The following is a 14,284-nucleotide window of genomic DNA, read 5'->3' as shown; positions in this document are numbered from 1 at the left end:
TGAAGTAAACGACTGCCTTTTACAAAACGACGTAGTTTGATTAAAATTAACTTTTTTTGAAAAAATGACTAACTAATCATTTGAACCGATGACCTCTAGGTACACATACCCTAGTCAGTACCAAATATGCTATAATGATGATTGTCCTATAGACTTCTAATAATAATTTGATGTGTCCTAGTGGTTTAGTAGTCTATTTAATGATGATTGCAATAATTTTTATCTTTATTTCTATGACTAAACGATGTCGTTTTTAGATTTCTCCGTATATGTAGATTCCATGTCATCAAGATTTAACGGATAGGTTAACACTGTCAAATGATTTCCACGTTTTCATATATTTAAGCACAAACTCATAAATCCGGGTATGGAATTCAAATATTTTAAAAGCCCATGTATATTTGAGCACAGTTAATAGTCCACGTTTTTTAGTTTCATTTTATTTTTAATATTCTAATCTTAAACCAACTTTATTGAAAGACTAGGTAATAATCCATGGTGTTGCACAGAGTGAAATTTTTGTTTGATATATAACATTTGTAAATCTATTTATTTAGTATAATATTTACAATACAAATTTATATTGGTTTGAATTCATCAAGTTTATGAAAGTTTTAAATAGTAATTGTTTCACCATAAATTTTAGATCGACATGATTGCGCATTTGGATAGAATGTGAACCGAATTAGTGATTGTTAGATTTTTATCAAAATATTGAACTATCAAATCAGATAAAAATCACAAAAAACTAAAATTTCATGAATCGGATAATTTAAATAAAATTGTTAACCCGGTCAAACCCGTCCGTTAAACCATCCCGCAACAACATTAAATATTTTGAGCTGCAAAATATCTTTGCATCCGTCCTGCTTGAATTCGTGAGATCCGCGTGGGTTACAAATGCATTTCAACAATTTTTTTTTCTAATATATAAAATATAATTAATGCTTAAACTTAATTAATATTAATAAATTTATGTGATAAAGTTTTTAAGAATATCACATTTTTTTTTGTCAAAAATACAATGGCATATAGTTCTAATTAATAAATTTAAACGAGGCTACATAGCTAAATGTGTCTCGAGCTCTCTGGCGGCGATACATCAGCTTTTTCAAGAGATTGCTTCTCTATTAATATATAGGAGATATTTTTTCTAATATATAAAATATATTTAAAGCTTAAACTTAATTAATATTAATAAATTTATGTGATAAAGTTGTTAAGAATAACACATTTGTTTTTTTTTGGTCAAAAATATAATGGCATATAGTTGTAAATAGTAAATCTAAATAAGGCTAAATAATTAAATGTGTTTCGAGCTCTCTGGCGGTGACACATCAGTTTTTTCAAGAGAGTGAAAATCGTGCTCTCATTAATGATCCTTTGGCAGAAACAAAGCAGTCATGTTAGCAACAATGATTCAAAATTGCATGGGAATTAATGCCATTTTTTTCCTTCTCTTGCAAAATGAAGAGTAGTTTAGTCTTTTCAGTTCATGCCACAAATAACGAAATTGGCACTGCAAATAAGAGAAACAACAAACTGGCAATTCTCTAAATTTTAGTTCCAAAAGTGGTATTCTTCACTAAATCGATATCTCTATATACTTATTTAAGCAATGGTGTTAAAGTTTAACCATATTATCATGTGGTATATCACAAAAAATGGCATTAAATTATTTAACAGATTGTATTTGGTGATTCAGAAATTTTAGAAAAAATGACTAAATATTTAGAACAATTATAAAACTTAATTTTATTTATACAACTAAGATTAAATATTTGCATCCCTAAATCATTTAATAATGAGAGATATATTTTAAAACTAAGATACAACATTGCTTGTATTTTTAAAATATATCTTTAAGCAATGTTGTTAAAACTTTAACCAGCTTTTGTGTGGCATATTATAAAATACTATTGCATTTTAATTAATCTAATAACTAACAAAATAAAACTTTATATTTGTTTACAAAATCCTCTATATATTAATAGAGAAGCACACTATTGAAAAAGCTGATGTGTCGCGATTACAAAGCTCATGTATCTTTTAATAAATGTCCTTCCTTATCATTGTTATTTAAATGAGCTCATGTACCTTTTTAATAAATGCCCTTACTTATCATTGTTATTTACATAAATATGTGAATTAATAAAATGAAAGATTTAATCAACTATTAAATCTGAAAATGTATTTAAGTATCATTTTCATAACCTATTTACTTATTAAAAGTAAATTACATTTCACACACAAGAAAAAAAATTATTAATTTATTTATCACATTTATCATTTTTTCATTGCATTTTTAAACTTAAGATTAGTTTAAATTAAATCAATTAGTTTAAAAATATTGATCTATCTATTTAATGGTATAGTGATATAGATAATAATGTGAAACATAAAATATGTGAATTTGATTTTTAGAAACACAAAAAGACATCAAAACTTTCTACACCACCTTAAAATTATTTGCTAAGTTCAAATATTTCACGGGTGAAACGTATTTTACAAACGCAAATTTGAATAAACGAAAAGAACTTTACTTACATATTTTGTTTTATACAAACAAATCTTAAATCTCAAATAATAATTTTACTTATAATATTTTATTTAAATCGATTTATTCCGAACATAGTGCGGATTGGTACCTAGTAATCTATTAAAATTCTAAACACGATCACATCAATTTGTAATATCATATTCACAGGTCAATACATTTTTTGTTGTTTTTTTAGACTTTACCGAATGTATAATTAATGAATTTGATATTGCATCCAAACCAAAAAGTAATACTGACTGAGGATCATAATCGGAGTATGAAATTAAATAAATCAAATATCTTAATAATACTATTAAAAGATAATGATATATAAGAACATTATTTTCTCTTTGAAATTGTTATATTTATTTTTAATTAAAAATTTAAAAAATAATTAATTTAAAAGTATTTAAACTAAATCTGGTTGCTTACATTAGCGGGACTCATTTGTGTTTCATATATGCTACTCTCCGATCGAACAGATCCCTCATTTGGACGAATGAGTCCATAACTAACGATATTTAGCGGAACTCAACTAACGATATTTAACGAATGAGTCCCGCCAACAACCAACCAACAATGTTAAAATTGTGGACGAGCAACACCGCTTTGTTAGTTCTGTTATAAACGCAACAACCAACTAACAATATTTACAATATAATTACAACTATGTTAATAAACAAGAGAATTAACAAATTGGAAATGGATTATTAAAATTGTAAAAATACATAATAAATCAGAATTTATCATATGAAGAAAAAAATTATACTGCGGTGTACCGGGTTCAAACCTAGTATAATTTTATAAAATATATAGAATAAATAAATATTCTAACAAACAAATTCAAATTTAAGTAAATATTTTCCCATGGGTCACTGTCTAGTCACATTCTTAATTATTCCTTTCCTATGTGTATTTATATTAATATAGCCTTCCCTATATTTTATTATTTTGTTTTAGAAACGATTACAACTTTACAGTTTATATTAGAAGAATAAAAATAAACGATTAGTCTCGCGAGGAACTCACCAATAAAAATTAGAAGAATATCCTTCCAAAAAAAAAACAAAATCTATATATACATTTTTGAAGTACATTTTGGGTTCTACCCTTTAATTTGTACTTATTTAAATTATTATTTTGCAATATTGGTCCCTAAAAAATTACAAACAAACAATCAATAAAATGTTGTGTAATCAATCGTTTCACCGAAAGTTTAGCAAGTCGCACTAATTAATTGCCTAAAATGAAGAGCAATAAATTTAAAATAATCAGTTATTAAAGATAATATCTTTTACATTATATTTAGATTAAAGACCACGTCTACAAATAAGATAAGATAAGTTCTAAGATTTTCTCAATAACAGAAAGCATTCCAATAAAACAATGAAGATGTTTATTTTAAAATTAATATACTTCCTATTAATAAGGTAAGATCGATTTTGTTTTCCAATTCTAATTAGACGATTTGAAAATATGAATATTTTCTCAATGAATGTACAAACACAATCGCATATACCCAGAATTATTTCAACTTCAAAATTATTTGCAAAATCTTTTAGACTTGCTCTACAATGTTTTTTGCAATTCATAAATGAAAAACCCTACAATCACATAAACACTATAAATTCTCTCCATGCACATCACCTAAAATCACCAAACTCAACCACATTTTCTTTGAAACAAAAGCAAAGAAATTTAACCTGCTCTAATGGCCGATTTATTTGGAGCACATCCTAGCGAGATGAAAAAAATTTGAAGTCGGTTATTATTTTGGCTGATTCATTTGGAGCACATACTAGCGAGATGAAAAACTTAACCTGATCAGAGGAGATCGATTGTTATTTTGAAGCGGAGACGCCATGAACAAAACCGAGCAACATACCTACGCAAGCTAGACCATCGGAAAGAGCCAGCACTCAGATGTAATCGCTGTCTTCAAGCAATCAGGGGAAAGAGAGAAGCGACCGATAAGATGAAGTTGTCATTGTCAAGAGGAGAGCCTCAGTAAATCGCCGCTGATTTGGTCTTAGATGTAGCCTCCAACCCTAAGAAAACAGTACATATCCGCCGCCTGTACTAAGGAATACTGTAGGAGATGCATGCAGAGATTGAAGGAGCCGAACGAAGAAGACAACCAAAACCAGAAGCAAATGTGAACATATACATAATTATTTAATTTATTCCAAATCTGTATTTCTATACTTAACATCAAAAGATAAATATATAATAATCATAAAGATTTCCTGATTACAATTTTTTAAAAGAGTAAATTTAAATTTTCAGTTATGCCACAAATGATATTTTCTCTGCATTTTATTTTGTATGATACATAAATTAATATATGTATTTAGTCATCTAAATTATTTGAATTACTTGAGCAAAATAATACTAAAAGTTAATTACCTTGATAAAATACATTCTCAGTCAACAATACATTCTCATTTATGCAAGTTCCTTACAAATTGACCCAATATATAATCTACGCCGATAGACTACGGAGATAAACTACGCCAGTAATTGGTAGTTACTAGAAGAGGTGATGATCCTTGCGAAGAAGTACAAAACCATCCTGCCCCTGCGAAAACATCGGTCTCTTTCCGAGAGCCATCAATAAAACAACGATAACCGGAGTAAGCCAGTGGAAGGGAAGAGAGACGTCCTTGTAACCGTGCAGCAGGTAGGACAGGGGAGGAGATAACAACCTCACCCTCGTCTTCCACCTGTGCCTGTAGCCAAGAAGACACTTCCCCTTGTGCTACGCGCATAATGTCATCCGGTCGTTCTGTCTGATTCTCAAACAGACAAGCGTTCTGGCGGGTTAGAGTTTATAGTGGCCTTTTTTGACATGTGTAATTACAATTATATTAATAAATTCATATATACCACATGTTAAATTTTAAAAACACTAAAAATGTAATTCATTAATAAATAAATGTAAAAATATAAATTTTAATACCAAAATAAAATATTGTAAAAACTAGCATCATATATGTTCATATAGAAATGTCCCATAATGATTTGTACTAAGTCTTACAAATATAAATATATATAAGATGTTAAACTTTTAACAAAAATAAACAAATACTTATATATATATCGAATTTAAGTCATTTATATTCAGTAATGATTTGTGTTAAGTCTTAAATTTATAAATATAATTACAATTATTAATATATTTTATTCATATAATTATTTTACAAAATATGAGTTTTATTATAGTAAACAATATACATACTTATAGTCTCTCAAATTCAACCCACATACACGATATCATGAGATATATTTTCTCATAATTTTAATTTGCTTTAATTTTTCGCAAATCATATTATAGGGTGGTTTATAATTTACATAAATATGACTATATAATTTTTTACGGGTGATCTACTAAAACACACGATATTTTAGCCTGATAGAGATGTTATGCTAATAATAACTCATACCAAACATAAAAAGTGTAATCCAACTAAAATTAAAAAATCTAAATATTAACTAAAACAAGTTATATTAAAAATATATAATATACATTTATTCTTAATATTTATAAAAACATTGTCGAGTGGTGTACCACCTGTTAAAAAATTTAGTTCTACAATAATTGCGAAGACTATCAAGCCAAAGGTAGGTGTAGACTTGAAGTCAACTGTTCTAATGGATCTTTAAGAAACACATCGCCAGTTTCTTCTATACACAGAATATCAGTTGAAGGAGAAGCGATTTCAGGAGGTGATTTTTTACTTTTCTTTCTTTAGTTTCCTGTTTCCGTGGAGAAAGGTACTTCCATCTTTTGGATTTTGCATTTATTTATTCTTTAATTCTCAATATCATCATCTCTGGATCCAACCAAATAATATTAGTTTTGTAAATTTTTGCAAAAAGATATATCCGAATTTTGAACTCATGGATTTTCCTCTAGCTGCGATTATTGACTACAACTTTCGTGGTTAAGTAGGAGACTTATGGCTGAGGCTGGCACACAGTTGTCAGTTGAGAAGCTTTGGGATCGCCTTGTCGCAGTGCGAATCAAGGGAGTTGAAGAGCAAATTAATGAATTACAAGGTGATCTGCATGTTTTAAGGAATATTTTAAGAGATGCAGACGCCATGAAACATACAAGTGAAATTGTGGGACACACTGTGAAAGATATCAAGGAAATTATTTACGATGCTGAAGATATAATCGAAACCTTTCTTTTAAAGAAAGAACTCGGAAAAAAAAGTGGCATCAGGAACATTGTGAGAAGGTTTTCTAAACGCATGGGGCCTGCTCTTGATTTAGAAACCATACGTATGAAGATCTCCAAGTTGATGGGTGATATACATAGGAACGGCGTAGTGCAACAGATAATTGGAGACGGCAACTATTCAAATCCAATACAAGAAAGACAAAGGGAAATGCGACATACGTTTTCTAACCACTGGGAAAGTGTTCCAGTGGGGTTGGTGGAAAACGTTAAAACTTTGGTTGGCTATTTGGTTGATGAAGATAGCATTCAAGTAGTTTCTATAACTGGGATGGCCGGTATTGGTAAAACTACCCTCGCTCGACAAGTTTTCAATCATGAGATGGTGAAAACTCATTTTGACGGGTTTGCGTGGGTGTGTATTTCAACACAGTATACAAGGAAATATGTGTGGCAGACGATCTTGCAGAGTCTTAGTCCAGATCAGGAGGTGTTAGAGATGAATGAAGTAGAACTTCAAGAAAAACTCTTTCAAGTATTGGAAACACGAAAGGCTTTGATTGTCCTTGATGATATCTGGAAGAAAGAAGACTGGGACAGAATAAAACCAATTTTTCCACGACGAAAAGGTAACAACAACTTATGATACATGCAATTTTCTACAATTCTCTTTTAATATGGAAAAAAAAAAAGAGAAATATAAAAAGGACACATATTATTTGTATAGGTTGGAAGGTACTACTTACTTCTCGCAACGAGGGTGTAGCATTAGAAGCACATCAGCCATGTTTCAACATTAAACCAGGTTTTCTGACTCTCAAAGAAAGTTGGACACTTTTGCGAAGCATAGTCGGTAAGCTTTCAAGGCAATTTAATTATTTTTTGTTTTCCATAATCACGAACATTATTTTACTTAGAATGATCACAATGTACTTTTTCCCTTAATAGCATCTCTTTAATCCTTACAAATATTCATGTACGATCAGCATATCTTGATGATGTTTGTAGAATACGAGGTTGATGATGAAATGGAAGAGATCGGTAGGCACATGATCAAACATTGTGGAGGACTACCATTGGCTATTAAGGTGTTAGGAGGGTTGTTAGCTGTCCACCACACATTAGATGACTGGAAAAGGGTTTATGAGAATATTGGATCTCAAATCGTTGGAGACGCAAATATGATTTCTTATCAACAAGTTTTGGAGCTGAGCTTTGAAGAGCTGCCTGAATATTTGAAGCTCTGCCTTCTCTTCCTAGCCCATCTTCCAGAAAATATTGCAATAGATGTGGAGGATATGTCCTATTACTGGGCTGCAGAAGTAATATTATGGGACGATGGAGCGACCATTCAAGAAGTTTCAGATGAATACATAGAAGAATTGGTAAAGAGGAACATGGTTATTTCTGAACGAGACGACGACAAGACTTCTGGATTTCGGAAATGTCGCTTGCATAACATGGTGAGAGAATTTTGTCAGAGTAAAGCCAAAGAAGAGGGTTTCTTACAAATTGTTGATACAAATACTGCCACCTCAACTCAAAATTCTCAATCCCAATGTAAATCTCGTAGAGTCTTGTTCATACATTCGTCTAATCATACATTTGATGTTGAGGAGTATACCCAGAATCCAAGCCTCAGATCTCTTTTGTTTATTAAGCACAACTGGGGTGCAAATTGGAAGGTATCAGATTTATTCTTCACAAGGCTACAGTTGATGAGGGCTTTAGATCTCTCTGGAGCTGAGTTTGAAGGGGATAAGTTATCTTCCGATATTGGAAATCTCATCCACTTGAGATATTTGAATTTATATATGTCAAAGGTATCTCATCTACCTTCTTCTATGCAGAATCTGAGGAAGCTTGTCTATTTAAACCTATGTGTAGGTGCGATATATCCAATCTGCATGCCCAATTTCTTGAAAGAGATGGGAGAACTGAGATACCTATTTTTACCGGATGATATGCAAGATATGAAGAAAAGGTTGGAATTAGGTAATCTAATCAACTTGGAGACGTTAGAGAATTTCTCAACAAAGCATAGCAGTGTGACGGATCTGCACTGTATGACAAGGCTCACAACTCTCTCAATCATATTCAACGGCGAGGGGTGTACTATGGAAACTCTATCTTCAGCTCTCGGTGATTTGAAACACTTGGAGAAATTGACTATAGGCAATAAGAGGGTAGTCGGAGTACGTGTTAAGGGGAAAGTGCTTCCCCTGTATAATAAGGCTGGTTCAGCGAAAAAGTCTTTCTGTGGGGAGAAAATGGTTTGCTCAAGGGGTAAATTTCTTCAACTGAAAAAGCTTTACTTAAATGGATTAGCCAAGTGGGAAAAATGGATAATAGAAGAAGGTTCCATGCCCTGTCTTCAAAGTCTGAGTATTATTGGGTGTCGACAGTTAAAGGAAGTTCCTGATGGGTTGAAATTTATCACATCTCTGGAAGAACTGACTATTATGAAACCTGGAAAGGGATTTAAGGAGAAATTTTCTAGAGGAGGAAAAGATTACTACAAAGTCCAACACATTCGTGTTTTGATATTTTCTGAATATGACATGAATTTTTCAGATGAGGAGTATGATGATACAGAGTTCCGGGTAATATATTCTTTCCCAACTTAGTTTTTTTTTTCCCAACTAACTTGTGTTATACAGTACAACTTATACTGAATATTTTGTCAAAGACTCAAAAGGCCATATTACTAGTCCGGATGGATTGACTTCATTGATGCGATCTGATACTTAATGTTCTCTTTTTAATTTTCTTAGGTGTATTATCTCTGAAGCCAAAATCTTCTCAAATGGCTCGTGATCCTACGGGTAAACATGAATATCTCTATTTTGCATTTGTTTTTTCTTTTCATAATCAATCCTTTGGCTTTTGTTCAAGTACTTCACGATAGATCGAAAGGACAAGTGGTTGTTTCTTTTTTTCTTATCCAAAGACAAGTGGTTGTTTCTGTTTTTGTAACGACACATGGTGCTTTCTTCAGCACTAGTCGTAGATTTTATTGTTCTTCGTTTTCTATTGTTGTTGGCTATATTTTCTGTTAATTTCGATCCGACCAAGGAAACAAAATTTCCATTTTAATATGCTCTGCAAATTTGGGTAAACTGCGATTTGTTTTCCCCCAAATCAGATATGCATACAATATGTTATGGAAATTAAGAGGCTCTCAAAATGGCAAAACTTCGTAACTATCAGGAGAATGAATCTCGCAAACTCTGGCCATGACTATTTGAAGATTACAAAAACGAAAAATGGATCCAAGTATCTCCTGTTTATTGGGTAGATGCGTATGCCAGAACCAGAGAAGTGGAATATTGGTGAAAAAAACTGTGACAAAGTTTGAAGATTATGACGCAGAAGATATAATTGAGAATTCGGCAAAACACAGATCACATGACTTTCTAACAAACAAAAAATTACATGCAGATGAGTTAACAAAGCATGTCTCCGATCAAGAGATAAAAGAAGCAGTCTTTCTAATTGGTGCTGATATGACACCCGGTTTGATGGCTTCACTGCTGCCTTCTACCAGCAGTTTTGGGAGCTAGTAAGTCAAGATGTTTGTATGATGGTACGACATTTTTTTTTGAAACAGGTGAGATGTATACTACAATCAATCATACTCAAGTTTGCCTCATCCTCCCTGGTTAAAAACATGATTAAGCTGGCCCAATCAACTTCGTCATAACCACTTTTAACCTTCCCACCTTTGATTTTGTGATCGTTTTAAACAAAACGTTACACAAACTTATGGGTCTAAACTGGGTTAGTAACTGGAAATATAGTCGTATGTACATACGACATATCTACGTAATTAATGTGCTAATGCCTAATACACTTGTTACTTGTATATATATGGGGCTCGCCGTTCATCGGTGAAAAATAATAACACACATTCTTTACAAATAACAACGTTATTTTCAATGCAGTAGATGAAACAACACGTCTTTGTCAAACAATTACATCAACAGAAATCAAAACCGTACAAGGAAAGCTCGACTTCTTCGATCGCAAATCTTATGATACATTCGCTTGAAAAAGGTTTCCCCTGAAGAAAAACAAACAATAGACTTATAAAATTTAGAAACCCAAAGTAGAATGGGAGACTTTCCTAACATAAACCAAATAGCTTGACTTTGCTTAAAAAAAAAAAAAAATGTCGACCGAAAATTTGGTAACATTTTACGGGCACTAAACAAAAAAAACTAAAACACTTCTACAAAATTAGATAGAAGATGCATGAGAAAGAATAATTTCATCAATATATGAAAAGCGTACTTTTTAAGTTTAATTTTTTTTTGTCTGTATTGAGATTGGGGGAGTGTTACCTGGTCGTCTGTTCTTGTTGACATTCATGATCTCCGCATGTGAAATGTGAACAAAAGGAATATTTTTCACTTTGTCGTAGTCTTCTCCATTCCATTCTAGCTTATCCTTTAAGTCCCTTTCCATAACTGATAACCGCAGTTCTTTCAAGGAAGAGATGACCCTCAGATCAGGAAGCGTTATTAACTTTCCACATCCACGAATATAAAGAGTATGAAGACGCGGCATGGAGCCTTGTTCTACTATCCATTCTTTCCACTCTTCTAGTTCATATAACAATAGCTTTTGCAACTGAGGAAACCCACTTCCCGAGCAAACCATTCTCGTCCCAACAAATGCTCAAGTTCCTAGAGTGACCTCACTAAGTTGAGGAAACTTCTCCAAAATCGGCATTGGATCCTTCTCCAAACAACAATGACTTAGAGTGATGCTCGTAAGGTGATATGGAAAATTTTGTACCCCAAATGACTTTGGCATAGACATATTCAACTCTAACTTATAGAGATGATCGAAATCCAAGGCAAATTCTTCTTCATCACTCATCTGGCCATGGTCTCTAGTAGCATGTAAAATAAGATCTTTGAAATGCCTCCACAGAGAGAGAGATAAAGATAGACTATCCAGGCCAACCCTGTTGTCATTTATCATAAGTGTTTCGAGGTGGCTCAAGGAGCCAAGAGTTGAAGATAAGATTCCCACACTACACCCTTGGTTGACATAGATTGAGAGATTCCTGAGCTTGTTCATATGCTCGAGATCCGTCACGTTGCTATTCCTTGTGTGAAAATTTTCCAGTGTCTCCAGGTTGGCTAGAGTACCTAATTCCAACTTTGCCTTATCATGTATTTTACGCGGTAAGCAGAGGTATCTTAGTTCTTGCATCTTTTTGAAGATATTGGGCACTTAAAGAGGTTGTTCCACATTTTGACTGGCCGCCTGCATTATAGTTACCAGAGACACATCCAGATTCAAATATAGCAGCTGCTTCAAATTACATAGCCAAGAAGGTAGTTGAGTCACGGCAGCTTCGTATAAACTCAAATATCTCAAGTGGATGAGCTTTCCAATGCTTGATGGTAACTTCCATCCCTTAAAACCAGCTCTACTGAGATCTAGAACCCTCAACAGTTGTAACCTCGTAAAAGATATTTTTGTTTCCATCAGTCCTGGAAACTTGACCTCTTGGACAAACAAGAGGGATCTAAGTTTTGGATTTTGTATCTCCCTATCTCCATCAAATGTTTCAGACCAGTGCACGGCGAGTCTGCGTGATTTAGAGCTCGTGGTGGAGCTGCGGGTTCGAGCACTAACAGTTTGTAGGAATTTCTCTTCTTTGGCTTTAGATAAACAAAGTTCTCTCATTGTGTCATGCAATTGACATGTTTCATATCTGTAAGTGTTCATGTTTCTTTCCGCAATAACCATGTTTCTCCTCACCAACTCTCTTATGTAGAAATCTGCATCATCACGGATGGTACTTTCTTCGTGACCCCTAGGCTTTGATAATCCTTCAGCAGCACAATAATAAGACAACTTCTCAACATCTATTGCCCAATCTTCTGGAAAATGAGATAGGTAGAGAAAGCAATGCTTCAAATAACTAGGCAATTCTTCAAAGCTTAGAGACAATACATGGTAAACCATATTGTTGCTGTCTTCATCAACGCCTGTTCCTCCCATGATGTTTGTTCCAATATTCTGAAGTACTCTTTCCCAATCCTTCAATGTGTATTGCGTGGCTAACAACCCTCCTAACACTTTGACGGCCAACGGTAGTCCTCCACAATATTCGACCATCTTCTCACCTAACTTTACCATTCGTTCATCAACCTTATAATCTACACAGCATGGTTGAATATGTATCACTTAATTTGCCTAAATATCAGTCTTTAGTACGTACCATCTGTCGCTAAATTCGTTTGAACCTTAAGAATTTTGTTCTTTTATCAAAAAAATGTAAATGTAATGTTAAATCAAGTGCATTACTACTAATCGGTATAGTTACATATATTTATTTATATGTGTATATCTCAAAACAATTAAAACTTATATACATATAATTTTAATATGTGTTTTAAATAAATTCAGTTAGCATAAATATTAACCAATTAAAAATAAGAGGGTGTATTGAAAGTCTAATTTTGAAGTATTTTGGATTTCTTTTAAAATCACTTGTGATTCAATTAAGGATTTCTAAATCATTTCTCAAATCCAATGTTATTGAATATGAAATTTATAAAAAAATCATTCAAAATCACTCACAATCTCTGTTATTCAATAAAATTTTTGTAAAAATCATATCAAATCCTCTGTTATTCAAAACATAACTTTTTCTTTTTAATAAAACCATAACAGTGATTTTGGGAGACTTTGTATACATTTTACAAGTGTTCGAAAAATCACACCTTTACAAGTGTGATTTGGGAAGGATTGGTTTAAAAAATTAAAACAATTCACATAAACAAAGAAAAAATAGTCATTTTCAACTTTCTTATCTATCGTGTTCATCTCTCTCTTTTGAACACAAAAACTCAGAAGACGTACCTCGAATATTCTGAATTTGATTTATATATCAAAGACTATTCTGAATTTGATTCATATGTCAAAGTGGTTTTTTTTATCTCATATATGGTTTATTTATCTAGAGAGACTGTGAGTTTTTCTCTGTTGCTTTTGAAATCTTCTAACAAAATTTTGTTATAGCATCAGCCGAAACTTCAAACTCAACAGTCCCATCATGTTTCACAGTAGCTATTCGGTTCAACAATTTAATTAAGCTGTAAAAAAAGAGACATTTTAAAAGTAATACCCAAGTAATATTGCCCAGAAAATTAGGAATAAACAGGGTTCAAATTCAAACTGATGTCACATGTAACAGATAACTATAAATTATACAACGCACCATGGTTATAGTCAGCAATATTAATTAAACAAAACCAAAGAACACGAACCTGACTTGCCCAGAAAATAGGATGGTGACTTTTGTATTTAATGTGATTTTGTGGAGAATCTCGTCAAATCACCCCAAAATTATTTTTAAAATCTCACCAAATCTCGTGAAATCACAAACTATTTTCCTTATTAAAAATAAAAAATAACACTAAATACACCAAATATTTTAAAACCCCACTTTAAATTTCCTAAAATCCAAAATATCTCACTAAATCCTTTAAAATTCTATCCTCCCTTTAAAATTCTAACCCCCCCCCCCCCCCCCCCCC

At 32.3% G+C, this 14,284-nt stretch overlaps 1 protein-coding gene and 1 pseudogene across 2 annotated transcripts; one reads left to right on the top strand and one right to left on the bottom strand.

Annotated features, from left to right (window-relative positions):
* Positions 6,120-9,816, top strand: LOC104700787 (probable disease resistance protein At1g59620). Of its 2 annotated transcripts, none has more exons than XM_019227584.1 (5): positions 6,120-6,265; positions 6,492-7,351; positions 7,450-7,575; positions 7,731-9,325; positions 9,497-9,816. In XM_019227584.1, the coding sequence occupies exons 2-5, from the start codon at positions 6,499-6,501 to the stop codon at positions 9,509-9,511; spliced, it is 2,589 nt and encodes an 862-aa protein (XP_019083129.1). In that variant the 5' UTR covers positions 6,120-6,265; positions 6,492-6,498; the 3' UTR covers positions 9,512-9,816. The 2 variants fall into 2 exon arrangements, with proteins under 2 accessions (XP_019083129.1, XP_019083128.1); XM_019227583.1 differs by having other exon boundaries at positions 6,120-6,313.
* The window catches only part of LOC104700785, an 8,238-nt pseudogene continuing 4,514 nt past the window's right edge, over positions 10,561-14,284 (bottom strand).

Source organism: Camelina sativa, chromosome 7 (genome assembly GCF_000633955.1).
Source record: "Camelina sativa cultivar DH55 chromosome 7, Cs, whole genome shotgun sequence".
Classification (NCBI taxonomy): Eukaryota; Viridiplantae; Streptophyta; class Magnoliopsida; order Brassicales; family Brassicaceae; genus Camelina; species Camelina sativa.
The sequence above is the reverse complement of the archived record's forward strand: the minus strand, read 5'-3'. Positions and strand labels throughout refer to the sequence as shown.